Source organism: Cibotium barometz, chromosome 3, assembly GCF_041138505.1.
Source record: "Cibotium barometz isolate CiBa-2024 chromosome 3, ASM4113850v1, whole genome shotgun sequence".
In the NCBI taxonomy this organism is placed as follows: domain Eukaryota; kingdom Viridiplantae; phylum Streptophyta; class Polypodiopsida; order Cyatheales; family Cibotiaceae; genus Cibotium; species Cibotium barometz.
Window position 1 is genome coordinate 17,371,572 of NC_141048.1, and position 26,840 is coordinate 17,398,411.

Sequence of the window (26,840 nt, forward strand, 5' to 3'; positions counted from 1 at the left end):
CATTGCCACATCACCTCCAAAAAAATCTTTTTAAAAAAAGTTGGCTCATGTGTGACATGTCATCACGTAAGTTCACATCGCATATCATCACCCAAAATAAAATCTTTAAAAAAGTTTCTCACGTGTGTGCCACATCATCATGTAAGCTCACGTCACCACATCATCACATAGGCTCATGTTGCCACATCATCACGTCAAAAAAAAAATCTTACCAAAAAAAAAAGTTAACTCACGTGTGCCACATCATCACCTAAAATATCTTAAAATAATTAAAAATAAAGTTCTTAAATATATATTATTATTATTATTATTTATTTCTAAAAAATAATAAGAATATGAGAAAGATAGAAAAAGAAAAGAAAAGAAGAGAGAGAGAGAGAGAGAGAGAGGCTGAGAGAGGCATATGAAAACCTCCCTAACGAAGAGAACTAAAACCGGGGTAAAGAGCCGACAATGCAACTCAAGTCGGAAAAATCCCAAAAGGATCAACCGAGCTCCACATCTCCCTTCAAGGCACAAAACATGCCCACAATTTTACTAATCAAACGAGGTAGAGATGCTGAGGTCTCAAGTTGCACACCAAGGTCAGCATTATTCGCGATCTGACATTTCACCTCGAAGTCGTGCAACCTCTATAATGCTCCACTTCTTTCTACCAACATCGCCATGCTTCAAAAAAGTGGGCCGAAGGGCCACCAACACTTCAAAAAGAAGCTCAAAATGTGTCTAGATCCATTTGGTAATGTCTAAGCTCACTGTTTACCAATATACACATGGGATACTAGGTGTCATGAATTCTTCCATTCTCATAGACAATCCAACCTTATTCACTCTCCTTATCAACCATTCTCTCTATACATCAACACTCATTTCCCTATCTCCAACCATGTGTAAGAGTCAAAGAAAGAAGATAAATAAGTATCAAAGAAAGCGGTGTGTTAAGAGTTTTTGCCGAAACACGAGTGCACCTTTTGCCCAATGCCCATGATGCACGCCACCTACAATATATATATATATACGAGCTCTGTATGAAAGACACATAGACACTGTTCTTTTACAAACTTGCTTCATTGAGCCTCATCGTAGGACAACCCTCCAAGTACATTTCTAGATGGGAGGAACCATGGCGAGGGCAGAAGCCTGGCGACCCATCGCCACCAGGACCTTCCTACAATCAACAGAAACCTTCTGTGGCCTCGTCTTTAACCACACCACCCAATGATCCATACTACCTCTATCCCAAGTGCTTGATAATGCCAAATCCCTTGAGCCTTAGAGGTCGCCCAACTCCATTACAGTTGTGGACGCATAGACATGAGCAAAGTCCATTGACATGTCCCAAACAATGCCATAATCTTAACTCCCCCAGAAAAGGAATGTCAAGTAAATGTTGAAGAAAACAGCAAAAAGAGTGAAAGAAATTAGCTGAGTTAGAAGTCTTCGTGGATAAGTGCACACACATAGACACACCTTATACCCATTGTCCATGCATCTCACTTGCATATCTTACTATGGATATCATAATTTCTTTCGCTGCTTACATCTCATGGCACACACACACATGCACTTGCAAGCAACCTTGTTAACACTAACCCTCCACGCCTATCTCTTAATGGGAAAATCATTATGAATGTAAGCGTGACCCACGGTACTACCCATTGCCCAAAGAGCCCTCCACCTTGCAGGTTTCTCTAAAGAGATTCATTGTCCGTAACCTCTACTTCAACACTTTCATCCCACCACAACCTTACCATGGTCTATGTTTTTGCCACAAAGAAGCCTCATCTCTCAATGTCACACTGTGAGATCGGGACATACTCTCATGTCATGCCATGAAGATCCAGACCACCATCTACCCATGCAAATTATTGCATAATGATGGTCTTGGCACTCATTTTATGTTATTACTGATCCTAATCTTAATGCATCAAGTAATTAAATATTTTTTGATTGTTTTTTAAAATTTTTGCATGCTTATAAGCTACCAATTCAATAATGCAAGAAAAAATTATTAAAATTTTATAAAATGTGTAAACAAAAATTAATAATCCCACTATAATTCAAGAACTCAATGCTCATGTTTTTGGAGTGGATTCCAATCCTAATTATAATGGCTAAGCTAATCCTTGGATCAAAGCAATAAAATCTAAGCTTTAGGCTCCAAGTTCATGCAAATCACCAATGAACTAGAGTTTTTTCCTACCAATAGATGAAAATAGAATACCCTAATACAAGTAAACTTCAAATCAAAATCAAATACACAATTAAACACATCCAATAACTCTAAAATCGTATGTTTTTTGGAGTTTGACTTCCCGATCAATATTAGGCAATATTACGTGATCCTAATAGCTTGGAATAGACGAAAAACATCGTTACTAGTCCTCGACAACAATGCTAAATATATTCAAGTCAAGAGCTTACCTTAGCCTTGCCGAAGCATGTGTCATTGGGTCTTTACCTTAGAGCTACAATTTGTAACTTCCTAATGTGGGTTCGCTAACACATCCATCGCGTCCTCAGTCGGTTGTCACACCAAAATGCTCCTTTGCCAATGGAATGAAGGAAGCACTCTTTGTGCCTAGATGGAGGCAACAAGAGATGATCCTTTGTGATGGTTCTCTCTCACAAAAGACGGAGAAGAAACTAATGGGAACGAAAAACCTACAATCAAACCTATTCAAAAACAAGCATCCATCTAGCATGTAAAAATACAATAGCATGCAAACAAGCAAGAAGAGAGAAGAAGGAAAGCTCAAAAGAAAACTATGCAAGGAAATAATTATGTCTTGCTTCTAATCAAAAATGGCTTATATACAAATGACTAGTTTTCACACTAAGTCGACCAAAGTTAAAAATGATCCAACTATTACTAGTCTTAAGAAACTACGTACACTAAGTTCATAGACTTTTTCTATTTGACATTAAGCACATGATAAGACCGATATATATGTTCCAACGTCGTCTTATAAAAGTTAAGTGCATATGATAAGGCCGATTGGTATATATACATTAAGCACATGATAAGGCCAATGTATCTGGTCGAACGTCATCTTATAGAAGTTAAGTGCTCGTTCCAACGAATAAGATGGCAAAGCACCTCAATAGGTCAGACGAGTAAAACCACGTTAACCTCCGAAATGGTTTAAGTAGGAAGTCACATAGTCTTTTAATAGTCTGAAAAGACCATGGTTCGTCTGTTGGACGTGCGATGAAGAATTATAGGCAAGAACCTATGGCTTCATAGATTGGCAACAATTTGTTTTTAAAACAATCTTATATTCTAGCACGTGGTGAGAAGTTTATATGCATGATGCGGTATGGAGGAGCTATGTGGTGGGGGGCTGTTTTTAACGCCTTTTTATCACTAAAGGTTATAACTTTAGCAGGGATATGAAGTGGCCACACGGTTCACAACCAGGGTAAGAACGCATTTCAAAAGAACAATCCCGCGACTCGTGGTGGTTCCCCTTTCTCCACTGTTAGGAATGAAGTTGACCATTTTAGGTAAGCGATCTACAACGTCCACAATAGCGTTGTATCTTTTTTTAATTCTAGCCATGAAAAATGCCAGCATTCACGTCCTTTTGCAAGTCAGTTTATGAAATTTCCTCTGATTGTACTAGATGAACATTTCCAAGTCAAAGACATATGGGGCCTGGTCTCAGATGTGCCATGTATCAGACGCACCGTAAGGAGACAACAAAAAAATCCATCCCCACCCTGCAACAATCTGTAGGTTGAGCACGTTTGTAACGAGGGTATAGTACATTTTACCATCATTGCCATCAATAAGGGCAAAGTTTGAAAAGGATAAACCACCACCAGAAGGAAAAAAAAAACCCTCACCCTCAGAAGGAAATTGATGATTGAACTTGATTCAGCCCCCACTGCTTAGTGGTGTTTTTAAACCAATTTTTCCTTCCCTATGCTTGCCAAGAATCTTGTTTACAACTTTTTGAAGCTGCTGTCATAGATGTCGGTCATGACCTTTCACAATTACGACAAAAAAAGCCCCGGAAAATATTTTGTTACTCTGAACTCAATATACAAGAACCCAAGATTTAGTTATATATCGAAGCCCCCAAATTTTACTTTCTTGACAGCAGGGTTGAATCAGGAGAACGAGTGGTGGTTTTCACTATCTTGGACCTGACAATTCAACTGCATGTAGATTATCCACTGAGTCCACAGTCCAGTCAGTTCTATGTGGGACAAGCTCAACCTCTTGACTGCGGACCACTTCCACCTTTTGCCACTCTTCCCAGCGCTCTGCTAAGCCGTCGCCTTCCAGCATGCGCACCACTTCCGACATCTTTGGTCTGTCCATTGGTGAACTTTGTGTGCAAAGTAGAGCAACTTGAATCAGTTGCTCCACTTCAAGAGTTTCATAGTTCGACTTTAAGTCAAAATCGACAAGTATGTCGATCTTCCGCTCTCGAAGCAAACCTTTGACCTGGTTCACAAGCAAGGTCATTCTCAGAGTCATTTGCAAACAAACAACAAAAAGAAGAGATATGATGTATCCACTACCCTAGAAAGACTAGATGCAAGCACCACTTTCTTCACGACATACCCAGTCCAGCAACATGACATCCTCATCATTGGCAAGTCGGGCAAGGTCGAATGCTCGTTGCCCAGTGATGAGCTCCAGTAACATAATCCCAAAACCAAACACGTCAGTTTTTTCGGAAGACTTCCCCGTCGACAGATACTCCGGTGCAATGTGACCAATGGTGCCCCGCACCGCAGTTGTTACATGTGTATCTTTATAATCCATAAGTTTTGCAAGCCCGAAATCTCCAACTACTGCTTCAAACTCTTCATCCAGTAGAATGTTGGCAGCCTTAACATCTCGATGGATGATCTTTGGATCACAATGATCGTGTAAATATGAAAGTCCCCTGGCAGAACCTAAGGCTATCCTCTTTCTCGTGGGCCAATCCAAAGGTGGATCTCCTGCATTCCTGTCTGCAAAACATGGATGCAATGTCTGAAACTCTTAGTCCATGTCTCAGAAAAAAATATCAAGCACAGATTGAAAGAAACGGACTTTTCACTTCACATGGATGCAATGTCTGAAACTCCTAGTCCATGTCTCAGAAAAAAATATCAAGCATAGATTGAAAGAAACAGGCTTTTCACTTCCTCAATAGGCCACAGCCTTGCATACAGTGGGATGCCCCAATACAGACCAGTGGCCACCTGCTGTCAAAGCAGGGTCCCAATGTCCATCATGGCCGCCCGACAGGATGGATGGGTAACCTTGCCCATCCAACTCCCTGCCCATCCCACAGGTTGGGACTGTTCTCTGTAATCAGTCTTAAGATGTGCTGAAAGGATTGATATAACATAACAAGGACTATGAACACAAAAACTAAAAACAAGCACAAGTAGAATCGAAGACTACAGGATAAGAGAACAAAGTTTTACCGCGCAATCGTGATGAGACACTTCCGTTTGGCATGTAAGGATAAACAAGAAGCCGCTCCGTAGGAGTCATACAAAACCCTCTCAGGCGGAGAAGGTTGCGATGAACTGCCATGCTTATCATTTCGACCTCTGTCTGAAACTGCAATTCCCCACCTGGACTCCGCTCCTCCTTTAAGCGCTTTACTGCAACGAGTGTGCCGTCAGCTAGACGCCCTTTGTATACTTTACCGAAGCCACCTCTACCCAAGATGTTCCTGTTGTTGAAGTTATCTGTGGCGACTTGAAGCTCCCGCAAGGAGAAACGTTTTAACTGCCCCAAGTGCACTTCAGGATCTTCTTCAGCTGCATTCAAAAAATATACTTACGAGTTTCAACATCAAAAAATATACTTACAAGTTTCAACATCAACATGAGCTTCTCTCTCTGGCATCTACTCGGAGCTGATGTTACTCCCATGTTTTTATGTTCTTAGTATTCCATGACGAGTTTCCATGAACAGTTTTCTATCACCCCAGCGAGATAGCTATATTTATGTTTTCATTCTGTTTTATTTTCCATTCCATGATGAGATATGCCATGGACATTATTGTACCACTTTGGTCTCATAGGCCCATTGGGTCTTTAGTAGACGCTTAATATATCTTTCTTTATTCTCTCTCTCTCTCTCTCTCTCTCTCTCTCTCTCTCTCTCTCTCCCCCCCCCCATGGCCGAATGACAGCCTACTGGTCGCATAGGCCACCCGCCATCACCTATGCCATCCATTACACACACCACCACAGCTGTAGAGACAACCCTGGTCGTTCAGACCGCATGCACTAGCCTATGCCATGCCATCTCCCACTGGTCAAATGGGCCACCCATGAACACCATCCGTCGCACAGCCTGAACAGGCTGCTGCTGCTCTTTCTGCATGCACAGGCGCCCCCCTCCTCGCCACTGCTGCATTCCTCTACTGTTGGTCGCACATAAATTTTCCTTTGACCACCCGTTTGTGGGTCAAATGCCCTAGAAAATTGCAGGTTAGTACCAAAATTATCAACAGAAGCACGCCAAAAATGGGAAGGAAACTTCGTATCTCTAGCAAACCACAAATGGGGTACCAATGCTGAATGAACATGCGAGAAACATCTTCGGCCGTCACATTAGCCCTGCAAGAAATCAACATGACGACAAACTTGCTAAAGCGGCCACTATAGTCAAGCATGTCATGTTCCTACTGCCGGTTAATGACAAGTCCATAGATATGTCGTGAAATGGACCGTCCGAAATAGGCAAAGGTCAAAACAGCCCTACCATTTTGCAATGAGAAGCTTTCACTTTTGGCAGACTGGACAATGAGCCACAAATGTTCTCCGCATCTTGGGCCAACAAAAATGCCGCTCTAACATCTCTTGAGTGGTATTCATGCCTCAATGGCCACTAGTAATGACATCATTCATGTCATGCAAGAGCTAAGCCCGAGGAGACTTGAGATCACATAGCCATTTTTTATACAAAAGGCAACCATTATGTATCGAAATATCGCATGGTCCCGTGGTGTCTAAAGCCTTTACCCGCTGAATATCGAACTCGCCATGCTCGTCCGACTAAGGGCATCCACTACTGGTTGCAACTTCACAGTTTGCACGGATCATCAGGCACTTGGTGGTTGCAAACCATGCCTAGTGCACCGTGGTGTGACCGCGAGGCTCGTCCTAAGTAAGGTGAACCTATACAAAAAATATTCCAATGATTAAGGGCCTAGATCATTGCTAGGAGCAATAGGGAAGAGTAGTTGAAGCTCTTACCCTCGTACCGCTTCCTGTGCTTCTCTTGTAGCTCAGCCCTTAGCATGAACCAAGCTCTGATACCATGAAAAGATGCAGGGGAGAAGAGAGCTTGAGCTCTTGCAAGCACACACACACTTACAAAACCCTAAAAGAGAACACACAAAGTGAGAGGCTGAAAATCTTCTTCTTCTTCTTCACACAACACTCAACACACCATATACAAAGATAAGAGTACACTCAATATAAAAGGCACTCAACCAAATACATACTAGGGTTCTCTATAGTGTGAACCCAGCTAAATGAGATGACACTATAACTATGCCAGTCTCTAGAATGGTTGTCACACAGCCTGTCATCCCACTGGCCGCAGATCACCCATGATCTCACCAACCATGCCAATGGTGTAAGTGTGGGGCCTATCCCCCAGGCGGGTCATCAGTGTCCACCGCCTCACTAGATGAGCTCGATATCTCAACAATACACGGGTCTTGCATTATCATCTCTTCTCTTTCTTATTTAGGTACAACACCCCTCGATAACTCTAGGAGCTACGCATCTCCAATTGAGGAGTCGTCTTCATACACTTAGAGGTGCCTGTGTGGTACGTGATACTTTATATTGAGGTTTTGTGATACTTTGTACTGAAGTTTTGCAATTGGATTCATGTTTCAAATGCGTTTTGATCTCCGTTCGGTCACTGTAAGGTATTTTTTGCAGTATCCGAGTAATTCTTCTCGTTAGAATTCAACTTATGACACTTTATAGGCAACTAGATGTCCTTCTTGCTCTAGCATTGTCCCAATGGCATGGTAGCTAGCATGAGTAACCACCTCAAAAGGATCATCCCATTAGGGCAACTTCAAAGAAGGTGCCTCAATGAGGGCTTGCTTGAGAGCTTGGTAGGCTTTGAGTGGAGACAGGGTCATTTGAACCTTCTACCTTGGAGTCTTGACTCCCTTCAACAAATCCGCAAGGGATGCTCAAAGGTCAACAAACATGTCTATGTGGGACTGATATGCCTAGCAAAGCCTCGTGAAGGACCAACTCAGTACTTCCTCAACATCAAAAGCGGTGGCAGGTAGCTCCCAATTGAGCACTTTCTCAACCTTTGGTCAAGGCGAGTGCCCTAGACACTCACAATGTATCCAAGTCTCAAGATAATGCACCTTTGACAAAAAATAAAAGAGTCCCGACTTCTTTTCATTAATGAAAAGTTCATTCTTCTCTATCAACTACAAAGACTTTTCAACATCTACCTCATGTTGCTCAACCAATGGGGAGAATATTAAAATATCCAGGAAGATGAAGACACATTGCCCAACCAAATCCTAAAAAACATGCAACATCATGTGATTAAACATGGCTAGAAGGTTGGAACATGGCTAGAGGGTTGGTCAACCCAAAGGACATGACCATGAACTCATAGTGGGCTTTCTCCGTTCGAAAGGTTGTCTTTGGAATGTTCTCGGAGGCTATCCAAACCTAGTCGTACCCACTCTTCAGATCTATTTAGAGAAAAACTTTAACCCCATTCAATTTCTCAAGGATATACTCAATGTGCGGCATGGGAAACTAACTCTTGATGGTGAGCTTGTTAAGAGCTCGATAATCAACACAAAGATGTAAAGACACGTCCTTTTCCTTGACGAAGGATTGGAGGTGCAAATCGGGAAACACTAGGCCGTATGAACCCTAACTGAAGCAACTCATCTAGCTAACGATCCAATTCAGCCTCCATAGAATTGATGAGGAGATATGGAAACTTGCTCCGAGGCTCCGAGCCTCAAAGGAGCTCAATCCTATGGCCCGCCAGATGTTACAATGGTAACCAAGTACGTAAATCATCCTTTAAAAAAAATCTTCTGGAAACTCGCATAGAGTTCCTTGTACCTTTCCGATATACTAGCCCTACTCGTAATGGTCTTAATGAGCACCACAACACACTTGGCACCCTTCTCACCTATCGCTTCACCTGTAAATGGAAAATCAGTGGAAAATTAGAAATGCTTATTTCCCCTTTCAAAACAAAAGGATGCGAGACATTGGTCATGGTCCAAAATTCACGTGTCACCCAATTAAGGATAGGCCGGAACTTATGGAACCATCATATTACCAAAATCATGTCTGCCCCTACAAGAGGAGCTACCTTGAAATCGTGCACAAACTCAACCTCTTATATAATGAACTTCGCATTTCTGCTTTGCATTTTGGGTCCCCAATTTTACTTGGATACTCATGTCTTCCCTAGGCCTTGCTACCTATCGGTCAGTGAAGTCAGAGTGAAACGGGCACAACAAGTGGCATGTTCCATAATGACATCCTTTGTACTACCATTGTCAAAGTTAGATGGACTGTTGTGGGTCAACTGAGGGAGTGGCCACCACCACAACTGTTCTTACAATGCTAGGCATCTCCTCTTGGGATGAGTTCTTTTTAGTTATGCCCTGACTAGATTTTTGGTATGGGGTCAACTATATGTGAGCCCCCTTCAACTTGGCACCACTGATGTCAGTTGACAATGGGCTCAACCTTCCCTTTTGGTTGCATAGAAGTCCTTATTCCACTCACGCTTAACTAGAAGAGGTTTAATACTTCTTCCCATGTTATAACAATCTTATAGGTTTAGGCTTATGAAGGTACTAACTCATGTTACTTTCACTTACAAGATTTGGAGACTACTCATAAGTTCACTACTTTGTTCTTAAATGCCTAGCATTGATGAATATCTTTTAATCTTAACTGCTATGGTGATACTTCTACAAGTAGACATATCTACGAGCTTCATAAGTAAGTATGTTAATGAGTTCTATAAGTTTGCACTGTTAAGAATTTATTTAAGCTAATATGGTTATAAGCTTCTATGGGTATGCACCTCTATGAGAGGTTTCCATTACATGTTTAAAGCAGTTAAAAGCATTGATAACCACCACTGATTACTACTTGAAAGCAGTTAAAATAACCAGTGAATACTACTTTAAAGTAGTTAAAAGCACTTACAACCAGTGAATACTACTTTAAAGCAATTAAAAGCATTGACAACTAAGGAAACAGTGAAAAGCACTTAATAGTAATATACTACATTAAACTAGTTAAAAGCACTAACAGCTTGGGTTTGGCAGGACACTTACCCCTGGTTCTTCTATCCTTCCCTGTTGTACACCTCACCTACCTCTACCATGCACATTACTATTGTACAGCAAGCAACCAGCCTATGGACAGAAAGGGCAATAAGAAATGGCCTCTGGGCCGTTGAAGAAGGGCAAGAGGTGGCAGAAAGGCCACAAGTATGAAGGCCGCCATGCATAGAAGCAATCGGCCAGCACTTGAGCAGTCGTGGGCTCACATGAAACAATTGTGGAGCATAAAAACAGGCCGACAGCTTTATAACTGGTGGACTAGGAGCATTGATTCATAAAACCAGGTACACGTGGCATTCTGAGAATGCAGGAGGGCAAGATTTCCTTCCAACACAATCGTGGAGCATGAAAATAAGCCGACGACTTTATAACTGGCAGACTAGGAGCATTGATCCATATATACACATGGGTAGCCAAATCGTCATATTCATCTGCTTTCCTCAATGTTTGACTTCACAGAGCATTTTTATATAGGTGAAGTGCTAGCCAAGAATGTACAGTAGGTCATAGGGCTGTGATTGACGTCTTCATCCTCAACCACATCTTGTACTTGAATTTCAGTTGCATTATTTCTTTCCTGTACATAATATAGAGCATTAGTAGTATGACTTGCTCGGATGATTGCCGCAAGGCTTGCTTGAAGCATTTTATTCCTGTAGATTACGGGCGTGAATTGAAGAAACAGTGGGAGTGTTTTATGCAAAAACATGGCAAATCGATAACCGACTATCTCGCTTGTTTCTAGAAGCTTCTGTTCATGCTCCCAAGAACCGTCCGGCAGTCAACGCAGGTTGAGTGATTTGTGGATAATTTGAAACCATCGTTGCACGCAGACGTTCGTGCACATCAATCTCGTGATCTTTCAAATGCAGTTCATCCTACTACAACTCTCGGGACGCGAGAGCGTTCCAAGTCTGAGACTCAACAACAAGAGTAGCACAAAGGCAAAGACAAGGGTAGCCAATCCAAACCAAGGATGCTAAGGACAAGGCAAGCAGGGGAGCCTCGGTGACTCGCCTCACCCCTCAAGCATCGTGCAAAGAAGGTTGCTAACAGTGCTTTTATTATGATTCCACCAAGCACAGCACGAAGGATTGTCCGAGGACCTTGGAGGAGCAATCCGAGGAGGTGGCTTCTTCAGAATTGAAGGAGCAGTCTGAAGAGCATGCTTCTTCGAGACCAGAGGATGAGTGTGAAGAGATGCATGTGTGCGTGTCTCAACTTTTTTCATCTATCGGATCGAGCACACACCCAAGGTGCTTCATGGCATCAAGCCACATAATTTTCAGCCAGGTCAATGAGGAAAAATCTTCACAGTTGCCATTTGCACTCAGTGGAGAATCTTTGGCTTTAGTGGCAGTCGCTTCAATTTCTAGGGTCGTTCGGGAGGATTCTTCTCGCCTATTGTCTGCATTGGGTGGAGTATCTTCAATGTCTAATGTCATGGAGACATCACGAGCACATGTCATCAGATTTGTCTTCATCCTGGGAGGATAGGCCAATTGGTATATGTTGGTCATGTCCACTCCCGGCTAGTTCAGGTGTGAACCCAGCTTACTCACGGGCACTTTTTCCCTGTGACTGGACACAAGTTTTTCCTCGTGTAAACACACTTATGTGTGTTGGGCACTTAGCCCTAGACTTTTTAGTACTCACTTGTACTTTCATTTATTATTGAGTACCTATTTTTCAGCACTCTCCCGTTTCTCTATGCTTGAGGTTGGAGCCAACTTCTTTTGAGCAGGCACTTGAAAATAAAAAATGGGAAGATACCATGAATGAGAAGATGGTAGCATTGGATGCAAATGCAACATGGGAGTTAGTGCCTTTGCCTAAGGAAAAGAAGACAATTGGATGCAATTGGGTGTATAAGGTCAAGCATAACGCAGATGACTCCATGAGCAGATTTAAGGCGAGATTAGTTGCCAAAGGCTATGCACAGACCTATGACATTGACTATGAGAAAAAAATCAGCCCGGTTATGAGAATGGCAACCGTGAGAGCTGTCATTGCTATGGCTACAGCAAAGGGTTGGTGTAATATGCCGAAGCTTCGGAGAAGGATCGGTACTTCAAAACTCAGAAAACAGCACTCTTTTCGCGACGGAATTAACGCACAAACTGAAAGACAATGTGCAGAAAAATAGAGAGAGAAAGGGGAGATGGAGAGGACACAGTATTGGGTCCCAATTACCCTCTGTAGGGCCCCCACCACGGATGGTGTATTTGCTTTATTAGAATGATGTAAATCTGAAAACAAATACAAAGTACTTGACCTTTTCTTGGCTGGAAAACCTGCCCTTGACCTTCAGTCCTTCACCCCTTTGCTTTAGCAATGTTCTTGGCTGTCCTGGCCCTTGTTTGCTTGGAGCACTTGGTGAATTATGAGATGATATCATGGATTATGGGTGGGCTGGGGTATTTATACTTCTCATAGCATCCAGTCGGCCAGTTTCAGGACAGCCTCACGACTGTGTCTTTTCCCATAAAGTGTTTTCACACTATATTCCATGCTTTCACACTATGCCAAATACTGTCCAGCCTGCGCATATATTCTGGGACAGCATCCTGACTGCTGGGCACCATGCGCATGAACCGAGAAGAGTACCCCTGACTGTTGGACAGCCCTGCGCAAGGGTACTGTACTGCTGGGCAGTCTGTGTGGGCTGTCCCACACTTGGCGGACAGCCATTCTAGACCTTGTTGTCCAGCCGGCTGGCTGTCCCAAGGCCCTAAGGCTGGCCGACAGCCCTTCCAGCCCAAGCCATGGCTGGTGGGCACAATGTGGGCCCTCCTGGCCCCTTGGGGGTGGTTCTACACCTCCCCCATGCCCACACTACAAGTGCAAGTGCAAGATCTTCTAACTTGGGGTAGCCCTATGGGCTGGCCCCATCTCTACATGCAAACCTACATGCCTACAGAGGCCTGGCATCCAGTTGCAAACCAGATACACACCACATCTGACATCATTCCAGAGGGAGACTCACAGTGCGGACTGGCACTGCTTCATGTGCAGGACAATGCACACCTGACCTCGGACGACTGAGTGTTGGGGTAAAGGCGTAATGCCCACCCTTATAGTGTGTACAAGCCCATAAGTTATAGTACATAGTACACTTAGTACTTTTAATGTACTAAGTGCACTATGTGTACTAGTGCAATATACATGTGTGATAGGGGAGTCACACACTCATGCTTTTCATGAGTTGACTTATCCCCACAACTCTCTCTCCTCTCTCTCTCCCTTGCTTCTCTGTGTATGTCTCCCATGAATGATCTCTAAACCCTAATTACAGTTTCTCCCCATCAACTGGTATCAGAGCCTTGGTCACCGATTCCCCTCCCTCTCATCAAGAATTGTTTGCCCTTTTGCTGGTTCTCATTCTGTTCTGGTCGTATTGATGCTGGTCGCCTGCTGAATTTATGCTAGTTCGCCTGCTGTATCTTTTCTGGTCTCTGCCCAGCCAGTAGGCGTGGGCTGGCTCCACTGCTGCCCAGCTATCAGCGTGGGCTGCCCCAGCTGCCCAGCAGCCAAGCGAAGACTGACGAAGAGGATAGACTGCCCAGCAGCGGAAGCGTGTGAGCAAAGCGCATTAGCGCTGGGCGTATAGGCGCTAGGCGAGTGTAGCGAAGGCAGCACCACAGGCGGGCGTCAGCAGTAGGCGGAGACAGCGAATACGTCAGCGAGCACTAAGCGAAGGCGGCGTTGGCTACTATAGCGCTACACGGTAGGCAGCAGGCGCTAGGCGAAACAAGAGAAGGCTGCGACTCCTACGAAACAACAACGTGCTCTTGGAGGTGACTGCACCGTGATTCAACGTTCTTCCCCATCCACGTGAGCCACCTGTGTTGGAGCTTAAGGACACAAAAGGCTTGGAAGAAGAAAAGGTAGCTCATTTGCTGGCAGAATTGCAAGCTCTCGCAGAGGAGCTCACTTTCAATCCAATGTTGGTGGCCATTTGTGAGCACTGTCTTGGCAGGCAGTGAAGCAGCATCAATATCTTTCTGCAGCAGCACCAAATTCAACAACCCGCCTGCAAATCAGAGTAAATCAAAAAAAAAATACAAGGTATTCTGCTTCAATTTTTTTTTGGGATTTGCAATTGAGCAAGTACAGTAATCAATTGAGCAGATACAGGTGCCCAATTGCTCAATTTTTTGAGCAAAATTGGCAAAATTGGGTGACATTGGTCACAATCAGGATCAATTTGCAGGAAATTGGATGTCGAAATTTGGGGCTTTTGATGTAATTGTGCAATTAAGCACTCATACATGCTGTATGATGTGAAAAATCGCACATTTGGGCAAAATTGCAGCAAATTGCAGCAAATTGCAGTGCAAATCAAGGGGCTTTTGTGCCGATTTGGTTGATTTGCATGCAGGCAATCGCATTTGATGCTGTGGTTAATGTGCTGATGCCTTACAAGCACTCAATGTGCCTGTAAATCAAGGGGCTTTCATGTATTGGATGTATATGTGGCCAGGGGGAAGCATCGTGAACACTCTGGATGCCTTCATGTGCGTCAATGTACCATGCATGATCAGAAATTGATCTCAAATCAAGGGGCTTTTCAAGTTTGTATGCTTGTTGAGCTTGGCAAAGCAGCAGGCAAGACATTTATGTCTTGAATCCTCAAAAATCAGCTTGCAGTCAAGGGGCTTTTGCCCAATTTCTGTTCGGGACTGTTTTATGCAGTGTTCGTGACTGTAAAAATCTGATTTTCACTCATTTGGACAGCCAGGAGAGCATTTATTGCTATTGTACCTGCTGGTACAGATTTGGCACAGCTTTGTGCATGTTTGGGCATGGCTGTACACTGTTTTGAGTGATCAAAAGGTTCAAATTCAGCTGCTGAAATTGCCGGTACAGGTTTGGTACATCATTGGAGAGCGCTTAGTACTGCTGTACAGTACTTTGGAAGGGCAAAAGAGGACATTTAAGGTGCTGTCCAAAATCTGCAGCAACCAGATTTTGGTGTTTTCATCACAAAAAGTGGGAGAAAAGTTGCATTCTTGCTTCCGCAGTGGGAGATAAAGCTTGGGAGAACATTTGTAAGCACTTTGTGTGCTTAGGGTGCAGTGTTTGCACATTTGCAGGGAGTCAGGCATTACAGGTTGCATTTTGCTATGGCAACCACAGGTGAGAGCTCTTCATTGCTTCACATCAAGAAGCTTGAAGGCTCGCATAATTATGATATTTGGCAAACCCAGTGCTACAATGTGTTGCTTCAGAAAAAGCAACATAAGCCTATCAAAGAAAGGGGTGTGATGCCCGCTTCTCTTACAGCTGAAGAGTGGGAAGATATGGATGAGCTGGCAAGATCTACTATCATGTTGTCTGTGTCAGACTCATTACTTTTCAGCATTCGTGAAGAGAAGACAGCTTGGGGAATGTGGCAGAGATTGCAGGACTTGTATGCCCAACAAAGTGCCTCAAGCAAAGTGTATTGGTTGAAGAAACTCATAGGCCTTCAGATGAAGGAAGGGGCTTCTATGACAGCCCATCTCAATGAGTTTAATGGTATTGTCAGCCAGGTTATAAATCAAAAGTTGGCAATGGACGATGAGTTCAAAGCCACTTTTTTGTTATGCACTTTGCCAGAGAGTTGGGACACATTCAGGACAGCCACTAGCAATTCGAATGCTATGCTGTCATATGCAGATGTTGAGGGTGCTCTTCTTCAAGAAGAGATGAACAGGAAGAACAACTCTCTTGGAAAGTCCAATGCAATGAATGCACGTGGGAGATCCCAGCAAAGGGGTAAAAGCCAAGAAAGGGGAAGGAGCAAGTCTCGCTCCAAAAAGGATTTGGAATGCCATTATTGTGGCAAGAAGGGACACATCAAAAAGCAATGCTACAAATGGAAAAATGATCAAAAAGAAAAGGGAAAAGGCAAAGACAAAGAGAAGGATGAAGCCAAAGATGTAAAGCCAAAGGGCAAAAGTGGAGTCAAGATCGAAGAAATCAATGTGTCACATGCAGGTGGCAGTGAGGATGAGGTCCTCTTTACGTCTTCACTTGATGCCCATTCACTTCTTACAGGTGGTCATGGTATGCACTCATGGATCATTGATTCAGGTGCCTCCTTTCATGTCACAGGTTGCAGAGACTTGTTTGTCAGGTACACTGCTGGCAATGAAGGAGTGGTTTATTTGGGTGATAACCATGCATGCAAAATTCTTGGCAGAGGTGATGTGAGGCTTGTATTTTCAGATGGCTCACAGCTTATGCTCCATGATGTCAGGCATGTGCCTGAGATCAAGAAGAATCTGCTTTCTACTGGACAGCTTGATGATGCTGATTATGTTACCACATTTGGTAGTGGAAAGTGGAAGATTAGTAAGGGCTCACTGGTTGTTGCCAGAGGCTCTAAGGTGGACACTCTTTATTTCATGCATGCAGGTGTTTGTCACCATGCTAATGTAAATGCAACCGAGCTGCCGGAAATTTCTATGTGGCATAGCCGGTTGGGACACATGAGTGTCAAGGGAATGGAGCAATTGTCTCGTTTGGGTTACTTGCCTTCTCTAAAGTTTTCAAGTTTTCAGTTTTGTGAGCATTGTATTTATGGTAGGCAACTACAGTGCCCCCATAAGAAAGCTCTTGGACAGAAAGATGCTCAGTTAGAGCTTGTGCATACAGATGTATGTGAGATGCCTCAGCTTTCTTTGGGAGGTGCAAAATATTTTGTGTCTTTTATTGATGATGCCACACGCAAGGTGTGGGTCTATCCTCTTCGCTTGAAGAGTGATACATTCTCAGTGTTTCAGAAGTTTGTTGCTCTTGTTGAGAATCAAACTGGCAAAACACTGAAGGCTTTGCGTTCCGACAATGGTGGAGAGTATACGTCCAAACAGTTTCAGGACTTTTGTGATGCTAAAGGCATCAAGAGGGAGCTCTCTACTCCTTATGATCCTCCACAAAACGGGACAGCAGAGAGGATGAACAGGACCATACAGGAGAAGGTCCGTTCTATGTTGTCACATGCTGCATTACCTCATGGTTTTTGGGCTGAAGCTGTTATGACAGCCGTTCACCTTATAAACAGGTCACCTAACACGAGGCTTGGTGGGAAAGTGCCAGAAGAAGTATGGACAGGGAAGCCTCCGTCATACAAGCACTTGAGAGTGTTTGGTTGCGTTGCGTACGTGCACATACGCAGGGAAATGCGCACCAAACTTGATCCTAAGTCTCACAAATGCATATTCCTAGGATATGGTGACAGAGGTGAAATGGGGTATAGACTTTGGGATCCCATAAATAGAAAGATCATACGCAGCAATGATGTCATTTTTGATGAAACATGCATGTATAAGGAGCCTGCAAGGCAACAGGAGCCTGGCAGAGTCATCTTTGATGATGATGGACATCATGGACAACAACAAAGGGCTGTAAATCAGCCATTACAGCAGGAAAACCAGCCCTTAAATGGTGCTGAAAATGGTCCAAATGGACAGCCAGAGATGGCAGAAGATATCCCTATGGATATACCACAGTTAGAGGAGATACCGGGCATGATATTTCAGCCTTATGGCATGGAACAGGAGCCACCAATGGGTGATATGCAGGCTGGACAGCAACCTGCAAATGATGGTCATTGGGTACGGAGGTCCACTAGACCCTCCAGAGCCCCTGACAGGTTTGTTCCAGGGGTTGACTATTTGATGCTTACTGACTGTGGGGAGCCCTCATGTTATAAAGAGGCTTTACAGAGGGCAGACAAGGCTCTATGGGAGCGTGCCATGAAGTCAGAGATGGATTCTCTGCATAAAAATGGAACTTGGAAGTTGGTGCCTTTGCCTGCAGGCAAGAAGGTTTTGCCATGCAAGTGGGTATACAGGCTCAAAGTTGCATCAGATGCTAAGCCAAGATACAAAGCCAGGTTAGTGGCTAAGGGCTTCAAGCAGGAATATGGTGTGGACTTTGATGAGATCTTCTCTCCAGTGGTCAAAATGACCACACTTAGAGCTGTGTTGGCTTTGGTTGCGCATGATGATCTGGACTTGATTCAGATGGATGTGAAGACTGCTTTTCTTCACGGTGATCTCCATGAGGAGATATATATGCAGCAGCCAGAGGGTTATGCAGAGAGTGGAAAGGAGAAGCTTGTATGCAAGCTGAAAAAGAGTCTTTATGGGCTCAAACAAGCACCAAGAGAATGGTATCATAAATTTGATACATTCATGAAATCACAGAAATTCAGGAGAAGTGACATAGATCACTGCTTGTACACCAAGAAAGCTTTGGATGGCAGTCTCTTGATTCTCATTTTGTATGTTGATGATATGTTGATTGCCGGGAAATCTCGTAAAGAGATGGATGCCTTGAAGAAGAGGCTGCACGAGACCTTTGATATGAAGGATTTGGGTGATGCAAATCACATTTTGGGTATGCGGATACTTCGGGACAGAAATCAGCATGTGTTGTATTTGTCTCAGAAGGAATACATTGGCAAAGTCTTGCAGAGGTTCAATATGGACGGGGGGAAGAAAGCTAGTACTCCTTTGCCTCCATATGTGAAACTCAGTGCTATGGACAGCCCACAGTCAGATAGAGACAGGGCTGATATGGCCAAGATTCCGTATGCTTCAGCTTGTGGCAGTCTCATGTATGCCATGGTTGCTACCAGGCCGGACATTGCATTTGCAGTGGGAGTGGTTTCTAGATACATGGCCAACCCTGGCAAGAAGCATTGGGAAGCAGTGAAAGGTGTCATGAGATACCTGAAGGGCACACAGGATTTGTGCATTTGCTTTGGCAAACAGGATGCATTAGTGCATGGTTACACGGATTCGGATTATGCCGGTCATCCAGATAACCGGAAGTCTACTACCGGTTATGTATTTACATTCACAGGAGGTGCTGTGTCATGGATATCCAGGATGCAGAAGTGCACTGCCTTGTCTACTACAGAGGCCGAGTATATTGCAGCCACAGAGGCTTGCAAGGAGGCATTATGGCTATCTCGGTTAGTGGTTGATTTGGGCTATACAGGGGATATTCCATTGTTGCATTGTGACAGTCAGAGTGCCATTCAGTTGGCAAAGAACCCTGTTTTTCATGCAAAGACGAAGCATGTGGATGTGAAGTATCACTTCATCAGAGAGGTGATAGAGAACAAGCAAATTCAGCTTGTTAAGATTCATACGGATGACAACCCGGCTGATCTGTTGACGAAGAGTTTGCCTCCGGAGCGTTTTGCTCATTGCAGACACTTGATGGGCATTGGATGAGGCCAGTTTCAGCCTTGATATGGCCTTGTATATTATCATGTACATGCTGATTTTTTCTTTTCCTTTACTTAAGGGCACTTTGCCTTTAAGTGGGAGGTTGTTGGGGTAAAGGCGTAATGCCCACCCTTATAGTGTGTACAAGCCCATAAGTTATAGTACATAGTACACTTAGTACTTTTAATGTACTAAGTGCACTATGTGTACTAGTGCAATATACATGTGTGATAGGGGAGTCACACACTCATGCTTTTCATGAGTTGACTTATCCCCACAACTCTCTCTCCTCTCTCTCTCCCTTGCTTCTCTGTGTATGTCTCCCATGAATGATCTCTAAACCCTAATTACAGTTTCTCCCCATCACTGAGATGGATCCCTGGCTGACTCGTCCCGGACTGAGCTCACATGGGACCAGTTCACCATCCCAGGTCCTGCACCTTCTGTACAGAAATGTCTACGTGGCATCCAAGTGCGGGATGCACGTGACATCCCCTTCTGCTTAACTTGACGGAAGCTGCATAGCCTCCAAATAATCCGTCAATAATGCCGGATAGTCTTCGAAAAATTCTTTGTCGAGCCATACCGCTTCATGAGTTCCTCGGTCCTGAAACTTCGTGAGAAACTGTCGTAGTCTTCGGCCTGAGCCATGCTTGAAACGGTGCAGAAGGATCTGTTCTGGAACCATTACTTCTGCTTCATCAATGATGTCTGGTTCCGCTTCGTCTTTGACCTCTGAAGGGGGTGGACCTGCATATGGCTTTAACCAACTGACATGAAATACATCGTGCATAGTCCAACTCGGAGGTAGCTTTAACTGCATAGACACCTCATTAATCTTTTTCCGGATGGGGAATGGTCCGAAGCTCCTGAAAGACAACTTTGGGCTTCGCGTGCCCACCTGCTTCAATCTTTGCTTCATAATCCGAAGATACACCCAATCTCCTTCCGAAAACTTCATGTCCCTTCGGTCTTTATTGGCCTGTCGAGTGTAGGCCTCTTGCGCTTTAGCCAATCTGTCTTTAACGGACTCTAGGATCTCCTGGTAAGACTCCGTCACTCTGTTCGCCTCCGGTACTGAAGACGAAGTCCTGGTTAACAACGACTGGAAAGGCCTTCCAAACGCTGCCTCATAGGGAGTCCTGCCAATAGCTGAAGAAAAAGAGTCATTCAAAACAGCTTGAACTAAAGGCAAAAACGATTCCCACTTACCTTGCTGATCGTGGACATAACACTTCAGCACATCAAAGGCCAACTGGTTGTAGATCTCTGTCTGGCCATCTGTCTGTGGGTGGAATGCACTGGAAAAATTCAACTTAGTACCAAAATTATCAAACAATGCCCTCCAAAAATGATTGGTAAACTTGGCATCTCGGTCTGACACTATGGTCCTAGGAATCCCACCAATCGGGTACCAATGCCGAATGAATAGCTGGGCAACATCCTCGGCGGTCACATTGGCCCTGCAAGGAATAAGCATCACAAATTTGCTGAACCTGTCAACAATAGTCAAACACTGTGTATTACGCTTACTCGGACTGGGAGGCAGATTTGTGACAAAGTCCATCGAAATGTCTTGGAAAGGACCCTCAGGAATTAGCAAAGGCTGTAACAACCCTATCTTCTTTCCACGAGGAGCTTTCACCTTTTGACAAAAGTCACAGCGTTGTACATATGTAAACACATCACGCCTCATCTTTGGCCAATAGTATTGCCGTTCTAATTTCTCCAGAGTCGAATTCATGCCCCTATGACCACCTGTAATGGCATCATGGGCATCATGGAGAAGAGCTGCCCGGAATGATTTCATGACACATAGACGGCCTTTGTAGAAAAGCCAACCATCTCGTATCAGAAAATGGCATGGTCCTGTGGCATCCAATGCCTGTTCCCACTCAGTACCGAATTCCTCGGAATCCGCGTACGTGTGCTTCATGTCTTCTAGTCCTGTACCAACAAGGTCAAGTCTAGTGGTCTGAATCGCAGATACTTGTCCCTTCCTGCTCAAAGCATCGGCCACTGGATTGGCCTTTCCTGGAAGGTACTCAATCATGCCACCAAACTGCTGGAATATCTGACTCCAGCGGTGTTGTCGATCACTCCACTGTACACTTGGCATCGTCTGAATCCAGCGCAATGCCTGATGGTCAGTGCGAACCTCAAAGTCACGGCCATACAGGAAATGTTTCCAATGTTTCAAGGCCTGTATAACTGCTAGGAGTTCACGATCATAGACTGAGTAGTTCTTTTCGGCGGGCAGTAACTTACGAGACATGTAAGCTACCAGATGACCATTCTGTTGCAATACACCTCCAATTGCGATGTTACTCGCATCGGTGATCACCTGAAATGGTTCGTCCCACGAGGCAAGGGCTAAACAAGGCGCTTCTGACAAAGCCACCTTGAGGTTCTGGAATGCCTCCAACGCTCGTGGAGTCATTCGAATCTTTTGCCTCCTTGTTTTCACTCCCTTTAGCAGATCGGTGAGGTCTGCCGAGAGATCAGAAAACTTGTCAATGTGGGTGGAATATGCCTGGCATATACCCACAAATGATCTAATGTCATAAGTAGTCTGAGGTACTTCCCAGTTAACAATCTCGGCCACTTTAGCCGGATCAAGTCGAATGCCTTCGGCACTGATTATATATCCCAAGTAATGTACCTGGAACAGATAAAATTCGGACTTCTTTTCATTGACATAGAGCTCGTTGCTTTCCAGCAACTTAAGGACTTTCTCCACATCAATGTCATGCTGCTCAACTGTAGCTGAAAATATGAGTATGTCGTCCAGAAATATGAACACACACACTCCAATCAACTCCCGGAAAATACGCATCATCATGCGGTTAAATGTAGCTGGGGCGTTCGTCAAACCAAATGGCATGACCACAAATTCATAGTGGGCCCGTTCTGTACGGAAAGCTGTCTTGGGGATGTCCCCCTCAACAATCCGAACCTGGTGGTACCCACTCTTTAAATCCAATTTAGAGAACACCTTAGCTCCATTCAGCCTCTCGAGAATATAGTCAATTCGAGGCATCGGGAACCTGCTCTTGATAGTCAGCTTGTTGAGTGCACGATAATCGACACACAACCGAGAAGACCCATCTTTCTTCTTGACAAATAAGATCGGTGCTGCAAATGGCGACACGCTGGGACGGATGAAGCCAGCTTGCAACAATTCTTGGAGTTGGCGATCCAACTCCGATTCCATTGCCTTAGAAAGGCGATACGAAAACTTGCTCGGGGGTTCCGAGCCTGGGAGGAGGTCAATCTTGTGATCCTCCGGTCTGGACGGGGGAAGCTGGGGAGGGAGACTGTCTCGAAGAAAAATCTTCTGGAACTTTTCATGGAGAACCGAGTACTTCTCGGAAGCACTGGCCACCGTCTGGGCTGTCTGGATGTAAATCATCGCACACTGTGCGCCTTTCCTGACTGCTCGCTTAGCCTGCAAGTGGCTTATGAGCAGAAAGTTTGGAATACCTGGCTCACACTTAATGGTCACCGGGGTGTTTGACACATTCCGATCAATCTGGAACGTGTGCTTGTCCCACTTGACATCAGGAAGAAACTTGTGAAACCACTGGATACCCAAAATTATGTCTGCTTCTACAAGAGGGGCAACCATAAAGTCACGCACAAACTCTATGCCCTGAATCACTAATTTAGCACCTAGAGCTTCATACTTGACGCTCGTTGTCATACCTGTGCTAAAACCCTCAACCTGTTTGTCCACCGGAGTTAGCTCGAAACGGGCACGCCTAGCGGCCTCTTCCGTGATCACATCCTCCGTGCTGCCGCTGTCAAACAAGACAACGACTCTCTGGCCACCTATGTAGCCAAAGGACTTGAGCAATTCGTTGCGCTCATACTCCTGGTCATGGGCGCCCTTCTGCTTATCTTCGAGCTCCCGGCTAATAATTGCTCCAACTGAAGCACCGGGGGTTGAAGAACTAGGGGTAGCCACTGGGGTCTGTGTGGGAGCTGTGCTCACCACGGAAGCTGTGGAGGCGGCGGCGGCCTTTGGAGGCTTCTTCGGACAATCCCGAGAAGTATGTCCTTTTGTGTGACAAAAGTAACATCTACCCTCCTTCCTGTACTGAGAAAGCTCCTCAGCACTCAACTTGCCACCTGTCTTGCCTGCCTCCGCTTTCTGGTCTGGAGTAAGCTTAGACGCAGTGTTCGAGTTCTTGGAGCCAGACGCTCCCGGGCTCTGTCTTGGGGAAGACCCCGTCTGGTTCTGGCTTTTGCCCCCCGAGGCGTTAGCCTTGGGAGAAGCCGGCTGGGAAGTCTTGGGCTTGCCACCATTGTGTTTCATTTCTGCACTCTGCGCAAGCGAGAGTGCGTCCTCAAAGGTGGCTGGCCTAAACATACGCACCTCCCATTGGATTTGCGTGTCCAGGCGATACAAAAACTGCCCTTTCTTGTCCGTATCAGATAAGCCTAATTGCAGACACAAGGTCGAAATTTTATTGGCAAACTGTAGGACTGGTTGCGCGTTCTGACGCGCTCCCCTGAACTCGTCTTCGAGTCGCTCAAGGTAGTGGGGCGGTAGAAACCGCTGCTTAAGGTCACGGACGAACTCGTCCCACCCATAAGCTGCCATACCTGATCTGGTGTGGGCATGAGCCCACTGAGTCCACCAAGGAATGGCCTCACCTTCCAAGTACCAACTGGCTAAGATCACTTTGTCAATATCTGATTTCCTAACTGCGGAAAAGTAAGCTTCAAATTGATGTAACCATGAATACAGAGTAGTGGGATCGAGTTTACCATTATACTTACTGAAATTCATTTTCTCGGGAAAATGATTCGAGGGCGCCGCCGGTGTCAATCTGGCGTCCAAAGCTCTGAGGTAACGCTCGTGTTCCACTCGTCGCATGGCGTCGTCTTCGCGTTGTCGAATCTCCAATGCGCGCATCTGCATCTCAAGCAAGGAGCTTGGCTGCGGCTGTGACCCTGTGAGAGGGTCCCTGTGACGAGGATCTGGTATCTGGGATACGGAAGGAGAGGAAGGAGGAGATGGAAAACGCGACGCTGGAGAGCGAGAACGCTCCTCCAGAGCCAAAATCCGCGCCTTCTGCTCATCCAACTTGGTTGTCTGGTCTGCGATTGCTCGCATCATCTGCTGGAACATGTCTTGTACACTCAAGCCGGGTGCCCTCGCTGGGCTGCCTGGTGCACTCTCGTCCCATGGTTCTGGTTCTCTCTCGTCGCCGAAGTTCGCCATAGCGGGAAAATGCAGTTCCTTTCCGGAACGTAATCTGACCATCCACTATCTATGTGGGAGACTTCCGGAGGCTTCCGGAGGCTAAAACCCAACCGTCCTTCGAGGGACAGGAGTCACTTCGAAAGGGATAGTCCACCGGCGTCTAAAAACCAACCACACGAGCGAAAAAATTTTCTGGTTTTCTTTGCTGAATCTTTGTCCTTGAAGTGAGCTCTGATACCACTGTAATATGCGGAAGCTTCGAAGAAGGATCGGTACTTCAAAACTCAGAAAACAGCACTCTTTTCGCGACGGAATTAATGCACAAACTGAAAGACAATGTGCAGAAAAATAGAGAGAGAAAGGGGAGATGGAGAGGACACAGTATTGGGTCCCAATTACCCTCTGTAGGGCCCGCACCACGGATGGTGTATTTGCTTTATTAGAATGATGTAAATCTGAAAACAAATACAAAGTACTTGACCTTTTCTTGGCTGGAAAACCTGCCCTTGACCTTCAGTCCTTCACCCCTTTGCTTTAGCAATGTTCTTGGCTGTCCTGGCCCTTGTTTGCTTGGAGCACTTGGTGAATTATGAGATGATATCATGGATTATGGGCTGGGGTACTTATACTTCTCATAGCATCCAGTCGGCCAGTTTCAGGACAGCCTCACGACTGTGTCTTTTTCCATAAAGTGTTTTCACACTATATTCCATGCTTTCACACTATGCCAAATACTGTCCAGCCTGCGCATATATTCTGGGACAGCATCCTGACTGCTGGGCACCATGCGCATGAACCAAGAAGAGTACCCCTGACTGTTGGACAGCCCTACGCAAGGGTACTGTACTGCTGGGCAGTCTGTGTGGGCTGTCCCACACTTGGCGGACAGCCATTCTAGACCTTGTTGCCCAGCCGGCTGGCTGTCCCAAGGCCCTAAGGCTGGCCGACAGCCCTTCCAGCCCAAGCCATGGCTGGTGGGCACAATGTGGGCCCTCATGGCCCCTTGGGGGTGGTTCTACACCTCCCCCATGCCCACACTACAAGTGCAAGTGCAAGATCTTCTAACTTGGGGTAGCCCTATGGGCTGGCCCCATCTCTACATGCAAACCTACATGCCTACAGAGGCCTGGCATCCAGTTGCAAACCAGATACACAGCACATCTGACATCATTCCAGAGGGAGACTCACAGTGCGGACTGACACTGCTTCATGTGCGGGACAATGCACACCTGACCTCGGACGACTGAGATGGATCCCTGGCTGACTCGTCCCGGACTGGGCTCACATGGGAGCAGTTCACCATCCCAGGTCCTGCACCTTCTGTACAGAAATGTCTACGTGGCATCCAAGTGCGGGATGCACGTGACAGTTGGTCTTTACAACAAATGGACGTAAAGAATGCCTTCTTGCATGGTAATTTACAAGAAGTATACATGATGCAACCACCAGGTTATGAGAGTGATGCACACCTAGATTTTGTGTGCAGGTTATACAAAGCCCTATATGACTTGAAACAGGCACTCTGAGCATGGTCAAACAAGATCGGGGAGTAATTTATTACCATTGGATTTCAGATATCCAATGCAGATTTTTCACTTTATGTGAAAAAGACATAGGAATCGTGCTATTAGTCATTTATATCGATGACCTGATTATCACTGGTGATAGTGATGCTGACATACATGATGTCAAGAGACTTTTGAAGAAGAAGTTTGAGATGAAGGATTTGGATGAGTTGTGATATTTCTTGGACATAGAGGTAGTGAGATCACCTCATGGCATTTTGTTATTACAAAGACAGTATGGATTGGACATGTTATCTAAGTACGGTATAACAAGCTGTAAGCCTATTTCAGTGCCATTGGAGTAGAATACAAAGCTTTCCATAGATATAGATGAGCTTTTGGAAAACCCTACTACGTACAGGCATATAGTAGGTAGATTTATCTATATGACCATTACTAGGCCAAACTTGAGCTATGTTGTTGGACTTGTGAGTCAGTTTATGTAGGCCCCTAGGAAGCCACACTTGGATGTGGCTAGACGAATTCTCAAGTACAT

At 45.0% G+C, this 26,840-nt stretch overlaps 1 protein-coding gene across 1 annotated transcript in view; it reads right to left on the reverse strand.

Annotated features, from left to right (window-relative positions):
- Positions 1 to 3,598: 3,598 nt before the first annotated feature.
- LOC147639780 (LRR receptor kinase BAK1-like) overlaps positions 3,599 to 26,840 on the reverse strand; it is a 68,084-nt gene continuing 44,842 nt past the window's right edge. The window contains exons 9-11 of the mRNA XM_086774034.1: positions 5,434 to 5,775; positions 4,577 to 4,971; positions 3,599 to 4,456 (exon numbers count right to left, since the gene is read on the reverse strand). Of these exons, the coding sequence (XP_086630160.1) occupies positions 4,142 to 4,456; positions 4,577 to 4,971; positions 5,434 to 5,775 (1,052 nt within the window). The 3' untranslated portion in view covers positions 3,599 to 4,141. The remainder of the gene's footprint in view (positions 4,457 to 4,576; positions 4,972 to 5,433; positions 5,776 to 26,840) is intronic.